This window comes from Lathyrus oleraceus, chromosome 1, assembly GCF_024323335.1.
Source record: "Lathyrus oleraceus cultivar Zhongwan6 chromosome 1, CAAS_Psat_ZW6_1.0, whole genome shotgun sequence".
NCBI classification, from domain to species: Eukaryota; Viridiplantae; Streptophyta; class Magnoliopsida; order Fabales; family Fabaceae; genus Lathyrus; species Lathyrus oleraceus.
Window position 1 is genome coordinate 94,670,094 of NC_066579.1, and position 17,604 is coordinate 94,687,697.

Sequence of the window (17,604 nt, forward strand, 5' to 3'; positions counted from 1 at the left end):
AACGCCTTGGGTTAACCGGTTAACGCAAGACAGAATGTAATTTTTCATAAATCATAACAGTGTTAACCGGTTAACGCCCTGGGTTAACTGGTTAACGCAAAACAGAAAGTTGTTCCTGCGCTAACACGAAACAGAATGCAGATTTCCCCGCATTTTTCATCGTTGGAGGACTTCCGGACCTCCGATTTAGATTCCGTAAAAAGCTACACGTTTAGAAAATTATGACTCATCCAATTATATATTCATTAACAGTTTTAGCATAATTTAATCATCACAATTCAAGAGTATTTATCAAGACCTAATAATTCCAAACCATGCCAATTAAGGATTTCAACCTAAAACATGTTCCTACCCATTGACCAAATCATACTAACCCATAATAATAAGGATTTCCCCCTTACCTTGTCAATTGATGGAAACCTTGACTCCTCTCGCTTTTCCTCTCCTCTTTCTCTATTGCCTTCAGTGCTCAAGTGAATTCTAATTCTCACTTCCCTCACTCTTACTATTTATAATGGTATTCTAGTTGGGCTTAATTCATCTAGTTTAATCACTAGGCCCAATAATACCTAATATTTAAATACCTCTATTTAAATTTAAATAATTAACCACTCACTAATACACCAATTAATTAATTAATTCAATTATTTACTTATTTCTTATATCCACTAGATAATGAATTAATACACCAATTAATTAATTAATACTCCACAGAATTAAATTAAAATATCATAATAATAGTATAATAATTCAATACTAAAAAAATGGGTTGTTACAGAGCACACTCCTCTTTAACCCATAGGTAGCCGAGCTACGAAGACTCTGATTCTCAGATTCAGATGAGATACGTATGCAGTGGATGCGACGTCCGTGCGAGTCATTTTCTTTTGACCCTTCTTTTAGTAAGTAGTACATTAGATAAACATACACGCTTACTTATCCCTTCAATCATGTTTGCACAAATAAATTTTCACAAAAAAATGACAACCTTTGCAACAAATGTGAAAAGGGCTCCCTAGGAGTACCTAGGATGCTTTGGGTGCCTAACACCTTCCCATTGCATAACCAACCCCTTACCCAAATCTCTGATATTTTTACTAGTTTTTGATTCGATAAAACTTTTAGGTTTTTGTTCGCTTACTAACCATTCCTTTAGATAAATAGAAGTGCGGTGGCGACTCGACTTGTATGGTTTACCTTGAATAAATACCAGGGTCTTTTAGTTTAGAAGGCATGTTGTTTTGAATGATAGCGCTGCATTCTGCACTAAGCATAACATTTTCTTCATCCTTAAGCTTTTTCTTGTTGGATAGAATTTCTTTAAGGAATTTAGCATATGAGGGCATTTGAGTAATGACTTTTGTGAATGGTATGGTTACGTTCAGTTACTTCAGAAGTTCCACAAATTTTTTGAATTGTCCTTCGTTTTTGGATTTGGCAAGCCTTTGGGGATAGGGTACATGTAGTTTGTATGGTGGCAGAGGCACATAAGGTGTTTCTTTATCTATTGCCTCTCCGCTTTCGTCTTTCTTTCCGTCCTTGGTCGGTTCATTTACTTTCTCGGATCCTTTGCCAGAATTTGGATACATGGCTAGATTTTGAATTCTATGGTTAGTTGGTTCATCTAGTTTTGTCCCACTCCGAAGTGTGATAACGTTAGTGTGTCCTTTTGGGTTTGATTGAGGTTGACCAAGAAATACTCCAGTTGGGGTTGCTATTGCGGCTTGTTGTTGGGCTACTTGGGAGATCTGGGTTTCTAACATCTTGTTATGGGTAGCTATAACATCAAACTTATTCGACAATTATTTCATCAATTCACTCGTATGAGTATTTTGATTTGCAAATTCTTTATTTTGTTGAGCTTGGGTATTTATAAAGTTTTCCATCATGATCTCTAAATTTGACTTTCTAGGTGCTTGTGGAGCAACAATAACTCCTTTATGATAGCCATGTGGAATAACAAGTTTTGGGTTTGGTGGAAACAAAGCATTGTTATTTTTATAGGAAAAATTAGGATGGTTCCTCTAACCAGGATTGTATGTGTTTGAATATGGGTTTCCTTGGGCATAGTTCACTTGATCGGTGGGTACACCAGCTAATAACTGACAATCAATATTAGTGTGCCCAGGGGTTCCACATAATTCACAGTTTGGTGTTATAGCAGCTACAGTAGCTACTGGTGTTCTGGCCAAGCTTTCAAACTTTTGAGTAAGCGCATCCACTTTAGCATTGACGCAGTCTATGCCATTGACTTCATACATTCCGCTTTTCGTAATTGGTTTCTCTACAGCAACACGTTCTCTTCCCCATTGGAAATGATTTTGAGTCATGTTCTCTATGAGTTCATAGGCTTCGTCATAAGGTTTGTCCATTAAAGCACCGCCAACGGCAACGCTTAAATTCATCTTGGTGTTATGCAGCATACCATTATAAAAAGTATGGATAATCAGCCACTCTTCAAGTCCATGTCGTGGAAAGAGTCACATCATGTCCTTGTATATTTCCCAAGCATCGAAAAAAGATTCATTGTCTTTTTGCTTAAATTCGTTGATTTGAGCTCTTAACATAGCTGCTTTTCTTGGTGGGAAGTATCTGGCTAATAAGACTTTCTTCAACTCGTCCCATGTGGTTCCTGAGTTTGAAGGTAGATACTGGAGCCAAGCTCTAGCTCAATCTCTTAAGGAAAAAGGGAAAAGACATAGTCTAATCGCTTCTTGACTAACACCATATGCTTTCACAGTGCCCACGTACTACACAAACACTGACAAATGTAAGTTAGGATCGTCTGTAGGACTACCTGAAAATTGGTTTTGTTGAATGACTGATAATAGTGAAGGTTTCAACTCGAAATCATTTCGATTGATAGCAAGGACAATAATGTTGTTATGTGGTTCAACTTGCGATGGAACAACATAATACTCCAACGGACGACTTTGTGGTCTTTCGACCATAATTGGTTCTGATTATGAAATAGGGGTGTTAGGATCCAGAAGATCATATTTAATACGTAAATTATTGATTCGGCGTTTTAGATTAAGATAACGCTCGATATCGTCAATTAGTTGCTCTAACTCCTTGTTTTGAGAGCGAGTGTCTGGCATATAATCGACAAAGAAACAAAATTTGTTGCCTTAGTCTATACTGCACAACAAAGGAATCACAATATTGACTAAATAGTCCCCGACAACGGCGCCACAAACTTGATGAGCGACGGGCGTGTCTGTCGGATATTGACTGCAAGTGCACAACCTATCATGTAGTGTTAAAAGATTATCGAACCCACAAGGACTAATGGTCAAACTAATGTTATCTATTGTTGTAGTGCAAAGCTAAGGCTAAAAGGTATAAGGTTACGAATGAGAACCAAAATACTAATTTCTAATGATTTAAAAGTTACAATGACAAATAAGTTCGGAATATGGATTCCGCTTACCTTAGGGATTAGGTAGAATTGGGCACTAAATATGATTCTATTGTGTTAAGTAGAAAATACCGACTTAAAGATCCCGTCTCACACTCTCGCGCTATTGACAAAGATCACACCTCCTAACCTTAGGATTTTGCTCTCGCTCGCCCGTTCTAATTAGAAAGTGCATTTTGAAAGTAAATGAGATTCTAAACGATGCCTAAAGTGCTCTCACTGTTTTTATGATCGATGTCTAGTTTCCAATATCTGGTTCCTTCCTCACACTCTCATGCGATCAGATTGAACCTTAACTTGTCTCACACTCTCGTGCCAAAACAGTAAAACATGCAATTGGAAACTAAAGCCATAACATTGTTAAATCATAAATTCAAACCTATTGTTTCTACCGAGTCCCATCGGTAACGACGGTCCTTATACGGCAGACTCAGAATGAATTTAGCAAGACATGGTATTATTCGGGAACAACATAATTAACACATTCGAAATTAAGAACAACATGGCATACAAGTAATTTAAGCAGTAGAACATGCAAATATCAAAAGCAGTAAAAATAACCTAAAATTGCTTAAAATAAAACTGGAATAAATCCTAAACTTGAGTTTGAATTGACTTGAAAATAAAATAACGACCAACTTGTTTTTCGATCCAAGAGTACAATGAAGATGAAAATAAAATTAAAACTAGAACAGGTGTGACAATCCCTCGATGTAAGTTATTATCACTCTTACAGGTAATTTTTATGCTTAAATCTAAAAACTCAATTCGGCAGAGCTTCCGCACAACTTGGATACCTTCCAAAGTCCACCACAATCCTATTTATAGAAGTTTTGGGACCTGATAACTCCCTTGGATCGTGCATGAGAGGTGGAGGAAAAATAGTGGATAAAAACTGTTCAGAACTGCCCACTAGCGCAGTTCTGTTACTGCGCAATAATGGCGAACGCCTTTAGGGGAATGGCGAACACCATTCCTTACAGATTTTAAATGACGTGGCAACAAAATAAATGGCGAACACCATCTCCTAGATGGTGAACGCCATCTGGACAGAATGCACAAAACTTGCTTTTTTTCTCCTTTTAGCTCCTATTTTGCTTCTTTTTGTGCGAGGCTTCCAAAACTTCAATGATAGCGGATAATTACTGCAAAACACATAAAACGGAAGTAAAAAACGATAAAATACAATAAAACAAATACATATAACATGTGAAATGAGCCTAAAAACACGATACGATTTCTCGTTATCATACATCTCTACCCACTATCCGCACTGATGGACAATAACTGGTACCAATTGAGGATGGAAAACTAACAAAAAGAGGTAGAAGAGTAAGAAAAAGATAATCAAAGTCCTATTTAAATTCGTATAAGATATGCCATTTAAATTACTATCTCATGGTGTTGTAAAGCAAAATATTAAATTTTTTGATGTTGTCAAAAACATTTTATTTTAACTTCATAATAGAGAAAACCTCTAGCCTAAGAAAAATTTATTAGAAAAAAAAGACGATTGCTGATGTAACATTGTTTGACTTAAGGTCAAAATTAATGAAAAAATAATTTTATTAATAATTGTTGTTTTTTAATTTATTTTGATATATAATGATGATAATATTATTATTTTTTTAATTCAATGGATATGTATGTTTTAAAAGTCATTTCTCTTCATTTTCAAATAATAGAATGCGATATTTTTTTTCTATTCTAGTCTGTTTCATTTTACTCTGCTTCATTCTATTTCGTTCCACTCCACTCCATTTTATTTTACTCCCTTCATTTTATGATATTTAAATATAATTTTAAAAATAATAAATGGTTGATTATAGAATAAGAATAATATTATAGAACTTTTAAAAGACTTCTAAAAATTAGAAAGTTGATAGAAAAACAATCCCTAAATATAATGAAAGATTGGCGATGGAGGGGATGCGAATCCAATCATTTGATCCATTTTGAAATAAATAAAAATATAAAAATGGACTTTAATCTATAATAGACAATTGTTTAGATTAAGTTGGTATAGTGGCAGATATTCTCTTTGTTTTGATTTGAATTTGAACAACTAATTATCAGTTAAAAAATAAAAATAATTAAAAAATGATAAATTCGAAAATTTGATTAATGAGAGATCTTAGAATTCGAAATCAATCATGAATATATAACGGTGTTAAATCTTTGATTTTTTTTTATCTATTGTGGATTTTCTCACAGAAGAATTGCGCGCAGAGATATCTAATTTATTTATAAATAAAAAAATTGACAGCAAGTGAGTATGACGGCAAAGGAAAGTGGTGAGTCCGTTGAGGTCGAGGGATCTTGAGCGTCCGATTACACTCCACCCACAGCACAGCACAGCACAAACACAAAGACAAGGTGATAGTGAGTGCGTTGGGTGGGTGCCAGAAATCCAAACTTTTCTCTACTCAGCCGTCGGAGCCACCGATCGATCACTATTTTTTTTTTCTTCTTCTTCTTCTCCTCTGGTTTACTTTGCTATCTATCTTCTTCCTTCTTTGTTTTTCGATTGCTTTTCAGCTCCATTTTTTTATATCTCTGTTTTATCATTTCATTTCTCAGCTAACCGAATTTCCAACTTAGAAACTAAAATTAAACACTGTTGCTTCAGACGGTTTACTCTGATTGGTTATAGATCCAATCGTCGATTCCCGATCTGACAGAATTCAAACATACAGCACTTGAATTCATAATCTTCAAACCCTAATCCCCAAACCTGCACCATCATGTTCGTAAGATTCCTTATAGGATGAGAGATATGCTCAAGAGTGGTAGTCTTTCCCGTAATTCTACTGGTAGTAGTAACACCACCTCTAAGTCTGCTGCATCCGCTGCTGCCGCCGCCGCACTTAGACTCTCTTCACCTCAACAGTCTTTCAGACGTTTAGGATTGTGTTCCCAGATTTCTACTTCCGGGGAACACTCTTCTCCTATTGTCTTCCCTGAAAAACGTGGTAAACTCAAGGCTTCCAAGAAGGCTACTGATGCGGTTAGGCCGGGAGGTGGTGCTGATCAGGATGCCGCGGCTAAGAATTTTGAGCATAGGATTGACATAGGAGGTGGTGGTGGTGGTGGAGGAGATGAGAAGTCTGATTTGTTAGGGTATGTAGTATTCTCTGGAAAATTGGTTTTGGATAAGAGGAAGATTTCTGTAAATAACAATAAAAGTGATGCTCAACAAACTTCTTTTGACACTACCAACCAAGCCTCTGTGGATGCCAAACTAACAAGCAAAGCTTTACTTTGGGGATCTCATCTGCTGCACCTTGACGATGTCATCTCGGTAATGCGCTGCTTCAATACTTTTTGTGATAAACAAAACATACTCTTTTTGGGTTATAGGGAAACAAAAGAAATATGACTAATTGGTTTTAGTATGTGATGTCTTACTTCTAAACAGGTTTCTTATCATGCTGGTCTTAAACATTTCACAGTGCACTCGTATCCAATGAAAAAGGCTTCATGTGGTCTTTCTTGTTTTATTAAATCTCGAAGGAGTCGCAAGGACTTTCGTTTTGTGGCTACTACAATAGAAGAGGCAATTCAGTGGGTTGGTGGTTTTGCTGATCAACACTGTTTCGTTAACTGTCTTCCTCACCCTTTAGTGTCTTCCAAGAAGCAAGCGTCCTCGGAATTGTTTCAAACCGATACCCCTCCTGAATTGCTCTTCAGATGCAAAACTCCACCCAAGATGCTTGTAATTTTGAACCCACGCTCAGGCAGAGGTCGTTCAAGTAAAGTTTTCCATGATACCGTGGAGCCAATTTTTAGGGTATGTTACACTCCATCCTCAATCGTTTAAGCTGTATGTATTCTTGTTGTTATGTCCATCATTGTGATGGTATGTATATTTGACGCCATCTTTGAATTTGGCGATGAAGTCAATAGCTGCAGGATTGATAATTATAGTAATATATCTATATTACTAAGTTCAAATTTTCGTTGTTTTGTCAACATACTTTTCTTTCATATTATTATTCATCATACGCAACTTCAATTTTTGATTTCAATACTGCAACCGTTATAGTTGAACTACTTGCATTACTTTATATATATAAATATAAATATACTATGCAAGAGGAAGGATGAGTAAAGCAGCTTGTGGCTTATACTTTGACAGCTTGCTGGGTTTAGATTGGAGGTGGTCAAAACAACATCTGCTGGTCATGCCAGAAATCTTGCATCCACTGTAGACATCAGCACTTGCCCTGATGGTAAATTCACTGCTCTATAGTATAGACACTAGACACATGTTAGTAGTAGTTTTCTTTAGCACTTCTGAAATGTTTTCTTTTCTCATAATATTTTTTTTCTTCTTGAAATTTTGCCTTCTTTCAGGTATTATATGTGTTGGTGGTGATGGGATAATCAATGAGGTCGGCACACTGTTTTAATTATTCAGCGACTTTTTCTCTGTATTGGCTTATTCATTTCAACTACTGTCTTCTTACTATATTGCCTGTTTTATCTCCTAAAAGGCTTTTCATGTATTGTCTTGATTTGATAAAACAGGGCGATAATCCATACCGAGAAGAAAATGCAATGATAATCCAAACATTGAGAGGCTTGTTTCTCGCCCCCAATTTTCCTACCGAGTCTATCTTACTCTTGATCTCTATCCTCTTATATCTACATATACCATAACATAACATAGAATTTCAGCCCCCTCCACTGCTCTGCCAAATGCCAAGCTAGCAGTTAGTTAGAAATGGTCACAATGTATCCCTTGCCCTATTGGGGTCTTTGACTTCCCACTGTCCATATCCCTCTTACTTATTTTAGCGATACGAGGCTTGCTATTCAATGGCAGCAAAGTAAAATTATAATCTTAGTGGTAGAATTATCGAAAATCAATGTAAAAGTTTCTCTTAGAGCTTCATATTAGGTGTTTCAATGGATCATTGTTTCTTCTTTTTTTATTTTCTCTGTTGCACATTTCCTACCATTTAGTGAACAGCACATTGCTTTTATTTCTAAGCATTAAACACTGATACGGTTTTTTTTATTGAGTTAATTGCAATCAGTTCATTACCTTGGAGATTGCTAAAATGACAGCAATCTCCAAATTTAGTAGAGTTTGGATTGGAAAACGAGTTATAAATGTACACGTTAAGAGAAGTCTCCATACTCCTCTCTGGATTTGAGGAGAGGCAAGTATAGTCATATTAGTCAGTTAGGAGATTGTATCTTTAAGAACTGTTCAGAAAGTCTTCTTTAGATGTATTTTTGAAAATTATCTTTGTAAAAGCCCTGGTAATTTTTAATCCATATAGCAAACTCCAGATAATGGATAAAGCTTTGTTGTCGCTATATGAGTAGTTGATAGATAACATAACAGAGACAAGGAAAACCCTGAAGATAGGAATAAGTCTCAAATTTCAATAGCCATCACCCAAATCGAAATATTTTGTTTTGTGGATTAGAACTCAACTAATTAAGGGGCTGTTGGAAGACTTGACAACTTGCAAAAGCATGGAAAAATATCCTTTTATCACAGCCACATTGATTTTTAAATCCAAGATTACCTCATAGAAACCGAGAATAGAAAGAACATTAACAAACTTTGTTTTCCTCTTTAAATAAGAAGATACTATTATTTGCCAACTGTGGGTGATAGAACACGATCTCATCCGAGTCAGCTTTGCTGCCCTTGACTAAAAATCTCTGAAAATTGCTCAATCGAAAACATAAACTAGAATAAACAAGAATGGAGATGAAAGACTCCTTGCCTACACCTGTATTGAAAAAAATAATTGGATATCTATCATATCATTATTGTCTATATTTCAATATAAATAGAGAATTGTTCCTTTCACTAGAATTTCATCTGTTAGATTGTTGCTCATGAATATTTTTCAAAACATATAGTAGTTATTCATTATTCCAACAAATATGGTGTATATCACACTCCATCATCATTTTTTAAACAATCATACTTTAAGGTTGTGTTTTTTCGCAGAAGGAGTAATGTTCCTTCATATTTTGAACACACACCCCGACAGACTCATATATAATATATATACACACACCGTTGATGATGGGCAAGTTATATGATGCGGCGGTTTATTTGTAGGTTGTTAATGGTCTCCTTAGTAGAGACAATCAAAAGGAAGGAATATCTATACCTATTGGAATTATACCAGCTGGTTCTGATAACTCACTGGTATGGACTGTTCTAGGAGTTAGGGATCCGATTTCTGCGGCAATGGCTATTGTGAAGGTAGCATTATTTTGTTTTTCTACTATTAAATATTTGATGAGAATCCATGAGTGTGTTAATTGAACAATTTTAGCAAGAAAATAGACAATGATATGATAGCTATTATTATATTTATATCTATGTCTTGCTTCAGCCATATTGTCTTTCTGTGCATCTCTCTCAGAGAAATACCAAGAAAGGGAATGGCACAAAATGTGATTAACATCTTCAAACTGTTTGATCATGCTAGCAAGCCTCTTAATATTTTTCCTACTTAATGTACTATTGTTCATCTTTTATGATTAATTGTTCATTCATTATAACTGTACGACTTTTTGGTCAGTCTTTAATTTTTAAGTGATGCTCTTCTGTTAATTTTTTTATATCGATCCATTTTAACATTATCTTATAGAATACTATTCAAGTTAAAATCAAACAGGAAAGCAGTAGTAAGCATTCAAGGTAGGACACAGTATGACTGTGATTCGTTATTCCCTTAAATGTGTATGGAGGGCATTTCTTTTATACTTTATTTGGACTATACTACATATCACTTCGTTTTTGGTAAAAACAAATGACCTTTTTTTGATTGGAATGACACTTCTATTTTCCATGTCAACAATTATCTAGATTTATTGATAACACTGATACTTCATAAACACTTGCAGTTACCTTATATAATAATGCAATTTCTTGGTTCAGGGGGGCCTTACCGCTACAGATGTCTTTGCTGTTGAGTGGATTCAGAATAATAAAATTCACTTTGGATTAACAGTCTCATATTATGGTTTTGTTAGTGATGGTAAGTCAATGGCATATACACACACTTTTATACTGCTTGGTTTTTAGTTAGTGCTGGGTTCCTTGCTTCCTGTAGCCACAAATTTTTAGCAACTGTGGTTTAGCTTAGGTTCATATTTTGCAGCCTATGTCTTCCTTGAGAATATTTAGCCATAATTAGCCTTAAAGTTGAAATGGTCAAGAACCAATCACTTCAAAAGCTTAAGTACTCCTCACACAAGAACCATTTAGAATAGTAGTGCATACAATTCTCATAGCCACCCTAACCTGGTGTTGAAATTTAACTTTTTTTGAAAAGAATAGTGTCTCCTCACTAATTAAGAGAACATGTATTAATGTAACGCCACTTCTCTTTAAAAGATCATATGAACTTTTGGTAATAAGTAGGGTAGTGATATGGGCTTTTATATGCAATATACATGGACATGTTAGGAATAGGAAGTAGTAAAAATATAGGTTGGGGGTGAAGGCCGAAGAAATTGTTAGGAAGAACAAAGGTGTTAACATGCTGCATTTAGGCGGCTCTGTAAATTGTTACATATGTAACTGATAACATGGAGAAAAAGATACGAATGAAAGATAAAAGAAAAGCTAGGGGTACAATACGCCCTCGAGTTAGCAATTGAAGGAAATTGTTCAATGCAGTGGCACAATTATTAAGTTCGTCTTTTGAATGGGCATTAAGTGTTTATGTCTAATGTTGCAGTGCTGGAACTTTCTGAAAAATATCAGAAGCGCTTTGGCCCACTGCGGTATTTTGTTGCTGGATTTCTCAAGTTCTTATGCTTACCGCGATACAGCTATGAAGTTGAATATCTTCCAGCATCAAAAGCTGAGAGAGAAGGAAAGCTTTCTGGTGAAAAGGAAGTAGTAGACATATCGGAGCTGTATACTGACATCATGGGTCGATCAAATAAGGATGGATTGCCCAGGGCATCTAGTCTTTCAAGTATCGACTCGATAATGACTCCGAGTCGGATATCTGGTGGAGATCTGGATACCTGCAGTAGCACTCATGCTAGCACTGAACCTTCTGAATTGGTGCGTGGCTTAGATCCAAAGTCAAAACGTCTATCATCTGGAAGGAGCAATATCACATCAGAGCCAGAAGTCATCCATCCACAGCTGCCTCTGTCTACAACTCCAAACTGGCCACGAACCAGATCTAAGTCAAGGAATGATAGAGGATGGACTGGATTGACCACCACACATGATACCTCTAAATGGGGGAATACAACAAATGATAGAGAGGATATATCATCTACACTGTCTGACCCAGGTCCTATATGGGATGCTGAACCAAAATGGGATGCAGAGGCTAATTGGGATGCGGAAAACCCCATTGAGTTGCCAGGGCCACCAGATGATACCGAAGTAGGATCTACGAAGGAGGCTGTGCCTCATTTTGGAGAGAAATGGGTTGTGTCAAAGGGACAGTTTGTTGGCATTCTGGTTTGCAACCATGCTTGTAGAACTGTTCAGAGCTCCCAGGTAGTTGCTCCCAAGGCTGAGCACGACGATAACACTCTAGATCTGATCATGGTTCATGGGAGTGGAAGGCTGAGGCTGTTGAGATTTTTTTTACTTCTACAGATGGGCCGACACCTTTCACTGCCATATGTTGAATATGTGAAGGTAATTGCATTAATAATTGTCTTACTCCTTTTTTTAGTAGATGTTGGAAATGACTGCAAAACCATTTTACACACTACATTATTAGTGATTAAAGTGCACTGTATGGTGATGGCCAAACTGGTAAAGTCTATAAGTGAGGTACTATATTTCAACCTTTGGCCTTCCTTTTTCGAAGACTACGGTTGAGAGTTGTGATCCGTTTCAAGTGTGTATTATGTCCACTTCAGTTCTTTAGAGAGTGATATCTTGTTTGGCATATCTTGCCATGTTATTTAGTGCGCAGAAGATGCACATTCTCTTTTTGATATGTTGAAGTTGTATAAACTCAGTGCCCATATGGATGCAGGTAAAATCTGTCAGAATAAAGTCTGGAAAACACACTCACAGCGGATGTGGGATTGATGGTGAGCTTTTTGCACTTAATGGACAAATAATTTCTTCTTTACTTCCAGAACAATGCAGGCTTATTGGTCGCTTCCGTATGTGATTAGTGTGAGTACTTTTCAATTCTTTGATGGGTTTTGGTTAGCTCATTTATGTCTCCTTTATGAATCCTGATTCCCAACTTGTCTTGTCAAATTCCTTGTCACTGTAACAGCTGAGCTTTGTAAATCCTTGGTTCCGGTTATATGTATCTGTTGTTGCTTGTTCATCCGTCTTTTTTATTTTTTTTTTGTTTTCAAAAAAAGAAGAAAAAAAACTGCACATTTATGCATTTTCTGCAACAAGAAGCTGAATGTATTACTAATCTCCATTTCCTCTAATTGATAATTTGATTCTCTTATTCTATTGCTTTAGATTTTGATCCTGTTTCTCCATATCTGTAATATGTTCATATTCAGTCAGTCTGCAATCTATTTCCACAGCATGGTGTGGAATTGGGAGATGATTGTGGATCTACATTCATGTTTGTATTGAAGGATGTTCAACCATTTTTGATTAAGTCCTTAAAAAATATAATTAAAATTGAAAGACAAGAAAAAGCAGTGAGTGCCACATTAACTATTCTTGCCCTAGCATTTGTATCTACAACAGGTGGTGAGACTTCAAAGACATTTTTTGTAATTGATTCTATAGAAGCTCGCTTTGATTTTATAAGATCAACAGTGGACATAAGATGATGAACTTTTAGTTTTCCTTTAAAAATAGGAGTGCGTAAGTGAAAGGAATAATGCCAAATGAAAAATTATATCTCTAGATCTTTGATGAGTAATGGCTCTAAAATAACAAGTGGACTTTGAATAATTGACAATTTGTTTGAAGAATTAACCAGTTGTCAAAAACAACAAACATAGCGATGTAAATGATTCATTAAGCCTCTCATCACGTTGTGATGTCATAAGCATATAAAACATGAGAATAAATCGTAATATAACAGGTACAACCAGAATTCAGAATTCACAAAACTAGTGGTGTATACTTATGCTAATTTATCATAAGATACACTTAACAATTTAGAGTTGGACTCGTCTATCTATCAATGAAGGTAGGGACGTACACGGTTGGGTTTAATTCAACTTATTATCAAATCCGTTTTAGTGAGTTGAGTTTGTAGTCTAATATGTAATTTAATTGTCAAAATTGATTCTAACCGATCCGTTTATTTATAAATTTGATTAAGTTGGGTACACGGTTTGAATTTTAAATTTTCTACTTTAAAAAAAAAGGTAATTTGATGAAATACAATTACATCTATTTTTAACATTCAAATTAGGTTCGCGGTTTGAATTTTAAATTTTCTTCTTCTTATGAAAAATAGTAATATAATAAAATACAATTACACATATCTCTAACACTCAAATTGATTGAAACATGTAATAAAATTAATCAATACAATATAATAGTAATACAATATAATATTTAATAGTAGTATAAAATGTCATAAGACATAATATTTTTATAAAATACAAGTTAGACAATAGTATAAAATGTCATACGAAATGACGCTAAAGAAAATAAGAATAAAAATCAATTAAATTAACTGGTCGCTGGATAATTTAAAAAAAAAAAATTATAGTCGAGTTAGATTGAATGTATCTGTAACAAAAATAAAAATAATTTATGAATTGGTTGAATTTGGATGAGTGGATACCCCGATCCATAAACACCCTCTGCATGGAGACTCTGTTTTGGCATCACAAATTTTGAGTTTAAGGCAGTTAGAGCATCCATATCTATCATGGAATCTTTAGATGAGTTTCACTCAATTTTTTAAATAGTTATGCAATTCATTAAAACTCGAAAATAGGTTTAACAAACCCTACAATAGTTACGCTCCCGTAAGATAAGATAAAAGTTATAAAATCACGTGATTAAATAAATTTGTTTGATAATTTTTTTCTACGAATTTATAACTATTTTTAATAGCTTAGGGTTTTTTGGATAAAATATTTTAAATAGCAATTGAAAATTCATTATTTTCTCCTCATGCTATCTTAATTAAAAAATTTAAATATTAATTAAAAATATAAATTTATATTATTTTATACTAGCATTCAAACGGCTACTCCCATATTAATTTTTCTAATTCTTTTAGTGTGCTAAAAATATAAACAGATATTTTTTAGGATTTAATTGAAATAAACTGAAAATCAATTAATTCTAAATGTTGGATATTGAAATATATTTGATTTTTATTTTAAAAATCTATAAAGTAATGCAAATAGGTGATTACGATGAATTGACGGTATAATTTTTTTTTACACCGATGCATACCAATTAATCCCTATTTTTTTTATTTAATTTAGATTTTAATTTATATTATTTATATAATAGACCTTGTAATATACACTCGTATTTGTCTATTCACTTTTTTTTCCAGTATGCACCGAAATAAATGATAAAACACCGTGTTTTAATAATTTTTGTCTAGTATATAGTATGATATCTTTCCCTCCTCCCTCTCTCTCTTTGATAGTGTCATCCTTTCCAAACCAAAAATATAATAAATTATGTTTTTTTTTACGCTTTCTCTTTTGTGAATATCAAATTAATAATAAATATAAAACTCAATAATCTCTGGACAACGCCTATTATCCCCTTTAAGTGCTTACATACATGAAAATATAAATAATTTTAGTTATAATTTTGATTTATGTTTAATGATGATGCATTGACAGTGTAATTTTTTTATACTATCATCTAATAGAAATATATCATTTCGCCATGTCATAAAACTTGGTGTGAAATAAATTGTTGTGATAACATTTCTGCAAAAATGAGGGCAAAAGAAGATTTTGGATTACAGTGAGGAAAAAATAGATAAGATATGAATAATAATAATCGAAATCTATTCTTGTTTTTCAATACTTTTAGAGAATACGATTCGCACTTACGCTTTGATGTTCTATGTCATTTCATGAGAATTCTCAAAAGTAAATTCACTTCTTTATGATTTGTGAAAATGTATAAAATTTGTTAAAGATAGTACTATTAAGTTTTGTGTCAACTTTAACTTTAAAGACAAAAGTATATATTATTATTCAAAATTTGGAATTTCATTAGTTTTAGAATAATAAATAATTGGAAGAACGATTATTCAGTAAGAAAATAAGGCTTATAAATAATCTTACAATCAAAACAGAATCCACTGCTAACAAACTAGATATGTGGTAAAAAACAAACTTTATTTTTCCTAAAGAATAGGTCTTTTCTAAAAATTAGGAACTATTAAGCAAATAAAAGTGTTAGACGATAATACCGATCTAGAAGGGTGAGTTGAATAGATCAATATTTAAAATTTAGTGCTTTTTAAAATTATTTTCAAAGGTTGCGAAAGCTTCCTAGACCACAATCGTCTAAACGATTCATTAATGGAAAGATCGGATATGCGTGAAATCTAATGAAATAACTAAGATAGAGATAATCAACAACTATCTTAATCAATCGATTAATTACCCCAATCCTTGATATAGTTACCGAAGTAAAATATTGATACACTTGTGTGAGGTTAATTTTATCAAACACTTGGTGTGCACTCCACACCAAGTCTCAATTTCACTCGAATTAACTGTGCAAAATTTTACTTAGTTGCAATCAAAGTGATTGCACCAATTTGTCGAACAACTTCAATGCACAACAATTAAGCGAGATAAATTTTACTATTAATTTCACATAAGACTCAGTTAATGCAGAATTTAAAGAGTTTAGAGAAAGAGAGAACAACACCAGATTTGTTTAGGCAGTTCTCCTTTCATCCTCGCTTAGGGTACGTCTGCCCCTAATCTTAAATCTAGAATTGAGACATTTATTATCAAATTGCAAAGTTAAATACAAGAGAAGAAATGATCACTACCAACCAACCCCGAGTGTTGTTGCAGATCCTATTTACTTCTCTCCCCTTGATTCGAGTTGAACCAAGTCCTTCAAGCATTCCGAACAAACCTCCAGTTGTAGCTACCTTATTGCAAGAACTCCACGTTGTCCAAAACTCTAGCTCGACTGATTTTGATCGGATATGCGTGAAACCTCCGGTTGTAGCTACCTTATTACGAGAACTCCACGTTCTCCAAAATTCTAGCTCGACTGACTTCAATCGCAAGACGCTTAAACCCTAACCTTTCTTCACAATCCTCCGATTACCGTCACTTGTTTGAACGAACCCACCGTTCTTCAAACCTTTCACTCGGCTGAATCTATGAAGTAAAGATTAGTGCAAAAACACTCAATTCTTGGAGGACAAAACCCCAATGGTTTTATTCAAGAAAAACCCACTCAAAGCCTCTACCCAAACTAAGATTACACAATCCTATTTGGACGTTATCACCACATCAATGCACAATGATCAACAAAAATTGTTATGTGTAGTTGTTGAGAAATGCAATGAAGAATGAAGATAAAAAGGAATTTTAGTGTATATCTTTCACTTTTCTTGTTAGATGTTGAAGAAAAGACTCTAGAATATATATATATATATATATATATATATATATATATATATATATATATATATATATATATATATATATATATATATATATATATATATATATATATATATATATATATATATATATATATATATATATATATATATATATATATGATGCATGAACCAAGTAACAGACATAACAAAATAATTTTGCAAAACTACACAGCAGAAAATTGAGTACCAACATTGACCACTCGACCTGTTCACACAGGTCACTTGACCTGTTCAGACCCGAGGCAAAACTACTCAAGTGAAGTAGGCGATGAGTCGACTCAAATAAGGTTTTTCCAGAGTTGAGTCGACCTATGACTCGACCTATTCAAACTCGTGGTAACATGGTTCAAATGAAATAGGAAATGAGTCGACTCAAACAGGGGATGAGTCGACTCAAACAGGGGATGAGTCGACTCAAACAGGGGATGAGTCGACTCAAACAGGGGATGAGTCGACTCAAACAAGTTTTTCCAGAGTTGAGTCGACTTATAACTCGCTCGACCTGTTCAGACCCGAGAGTTACACAAAATGAGGTATGCATAAATGAGTCGACCGTTCCAAGTCATGAGTCGACTCAAAGTTGGATTGAGTCGACTCAAAGTTGGA

The 17,604-nt window shown here is 34.3% G+C and overlaps 2 protein-coding genes across 2 annotated transcripts; one reads left to right on the forward strand and one right to left on the reverse strand.

Annotated features, from left to right (window-relative positions):
* Nucleotides 1-2,024: 2,024 nt before the first annotated feature.
* LOC127093380 (uncharacterized) lies at nucleotides 2,025-2,405 on the reverse strand. Its single transcript, XM_051032307.1, has one exon. It carries the CDS (start codon nucleotides 2,403-2,405, stop codon nucleotides 2,025-2,027), a length of 381 nt encoding a protein of 126 aa, XP_050888264.1.
* Nucleotides 2,406-5,611: 3,206 nt separating this feature from the next.
* Nucleotides 5,612-12,858, forward strand: LOC127118755 (sphingoid long-chain bases kinase 1). Its single transcript, XM_051049019.1, has 8 exons — nucleotides 5,612-6,722; nucleotides 6,840-7,211; nucleotides 7,560-7,653; nucleotides 7,778-7,815; nucleotides 9,513-9,659; nucleotides 10,341-10,440; nucleotides 11,146-12,074; nucleotides 12,421-12,858. Exons 1-8 carry the CDS (start codon nucleotides 6,189-6,191, stop codon nucleotides 12,559-12,561), a joined length of 2,355 nt encoding a protein of 784 aa, XP_050904976.1. The 5' UTR covers nucleotides 5,612-6,188; the 3' UTR covers nucleotides 12,562-12,858.
* Nucleotides 12,859-17,604: the final 4,746 nt, after the last annotated feature.

Bases quoted from the DNA above. Each gene is read 5' to 3' on its own strand.
- LOC127093380 (XM_051032307.1), bottom strand. From the start codon at position 2,405: ATGAATTTAAGCGTTGCCGTTGGCGGTGCTTTAATGGACAAACCTTAT.
- LOC127118755 (XM_051049019.1), top strand. From the start codon at position 6,189: ATGAGAGATATGCTCAAGAGTGGTAGTCTTTCCCGTAATTCTACTGGT. The intron at 7,212-7,559 runs GTATGTTACACT...ATACTTTGACAG, and splicing joins CCGTGGAGCCAATTTTTAGG to CTTGCTGGGTTTAGATTGGA. The intron at 12,075-12,420 runs GTAATTGCATTA...ATATGGATGCAG, and splicing joins CATATGTTGAATATGTGAAG to GTAAAATCTGTCAGAATAAA.